This window comes from Protobothrops mucrosquamatus, unplaced genomic scaffold (assembly GCF_001527695.2).
Source record: "Protobothrops mucrosquamatus isolate PMUCROS unplaced genomic scaffold, P.Mucros_1.0 scaffold29476, whole genome shotgun sequence".
Classification (NCBI taxonomy): domain Eukaryota; kingdom Metazoa; phylum Chordata; class Lepidosauria; order Squamata; family Viperidae; genus Protobothrops; species Protobothrops mucrosquamatus.
In genome coordinates this window covers 1-1,686 of record NW_015415219.1, presented here as the reverse complement: position 1 = coordinate 1,686, position 1,686 = coordinate 1, and the positions used below count along the sequence as shown (strand labels likewise).

At 36.1% G+C, this 1,686-nt stretch overlaps 1 protein-coding gene across 1 annotated transcript; it reads left to right on the top strand.

Annotated features, from left to right (window-relative positions):
• Positions 1-5: 5 nt before the first annotated feature.
• On the top strand, positions 6-901 carry LOC107302146 (beta-1,3-galactosyltransferase 5-like; the record flags this gene model as incomplete). The annotated part of the gene is made up of 1 exon (XM_015831261.1): positions 6-901. A coding segment is annotated over one exon (858 nt), but the record flags the coding sequence as incomplete, so codon positions are not given.
• Between the last annotated feature and the right edge of the window lie 785 nt (positions 902-1,686).

Here is a 1,686-nt window from a genome sequence, read left to right as displayed (position 1 = left end):
TATGCATCTTCTGTCAGAACAAAACTGAGGACATATTTTTTAAAAAAGGCAATGGACAATTTTTATTGGTACCTCATTCAGATTGTAGCCAGATCCCTCCATTTCTGGTCATTCTTGTAACTTCCTCTCCTACTGATTTAAAACTTCGTGTAATAATCCGTGAGACCTGGGGCAAAAAAAGATTAATAGCAAATAAATTGATTGTAGCCTATTTTCTTTTGGGAACTACCTTGAATCCTGAAGAACAGGTTGCTGTGATTAATGAGAGTCTGAAATATGGAGATATTATCCAGAAAGGTTTTGTAGATACCTATTATAATTTAACATTAAAAACTATGATGGGCATTGAATGGATTCACAAATTCTGCTCACAGTCTAGCTTTGTAATGAAAGCAGACTCAGATGTGTTTGTAAATACCTACTATCTGACTGAACTCCTTCTAAAAAAAATCCAGAAAACCAGATTTTTCACTGGCTTTTTAAAACAAAATGAACATCCAATACGGGAAATATCCAGTAAGTGGTATATGAGTAAAAATGAATATCCAAGAAATGTATACCCTCCTTTTTGTTCAGGGACTGGCTATGTTTTCTCAACAGATGTTGCTAGTCTGGTGTATAGAATTTCTGACAATATTCCCTTTGTTAAGCTGGAGGATGTATTCATTGGCTTGTGCCTTGCTGAACTTGATATCAAACTGGAAAACCTCCATTCCAAGCAAACCTTCTTCCCTGAAAGGCTTACATTTTCACCTTGCAGCTTTAAGAAAATTGTAATCAGCCATTTTGTGAAACCTCAAGAGCTGATGATCTATTGGAATGCACTGGAAAGATCCATGGATGAAAAATGCCCTGATGGCTGAAATCCTCCTGAACTGGGGACAGATGGCTTTGATGAGGAAATGTGTCAAAGTTATCTTCAACTAGGCCAGCAGCAGGCAAAAATCTGAAATACTCAAATTGTTTTTTAGAGATTTCATAGTTCATTTAGCCTGATGTTTCCCAGTCTCTGAAAATGTAGAATGTGTGGACTTTAAATCCTAGAATGCTTAGCAATGGCGATGCTAGCTGGGGATTTCTGGGAACTGAAGACCACCCATCTTAAAGTTGCAAATTTGGGAAACGTTGATTTAGCTAAAAGAGTTTTGACTACACTATTTTACACACCAATCCTGTGTGCGTTGGCTAAGAAGCAAGTCTTATTTAATTGGCTTATTCCCTAATTAAATTGCTTAATGTATGCCTTTGAGGTTGCAAATTGAAAATCTCATTTCCTCTAATGACATTGCCCTTTTGAATTTATCAACATTTTGTTATTTTTATCAACAAATATTTTCCACCACTGTTACTAATGATGTTATGTAATGGTATGTGGAAGGATCCTGGGAGAGAGGGCAAGGAGATGCTGTCTAGAGAATGATCAGATAAGAGACATCATGATCTACAGTGATAAGGAGGGGTAAGAGGCTCAGAAGAGACCCTCCCTAATTTCTTTGAGGGTAAAGAAGGTGGGAAGAGAACTGTACTTTCAAACTTGTAAGATTCTGTTAATGTAGTAGAATTAATTCTGTTAATAAAGTAGAATTAGTTGATCTGTTTACTTTATATGGTAAGGCTGATATATTAACACCAATCCAGGATACTGTAAAGTTCCCATTTAGTAATATATGTTAACTGCATTTGTAG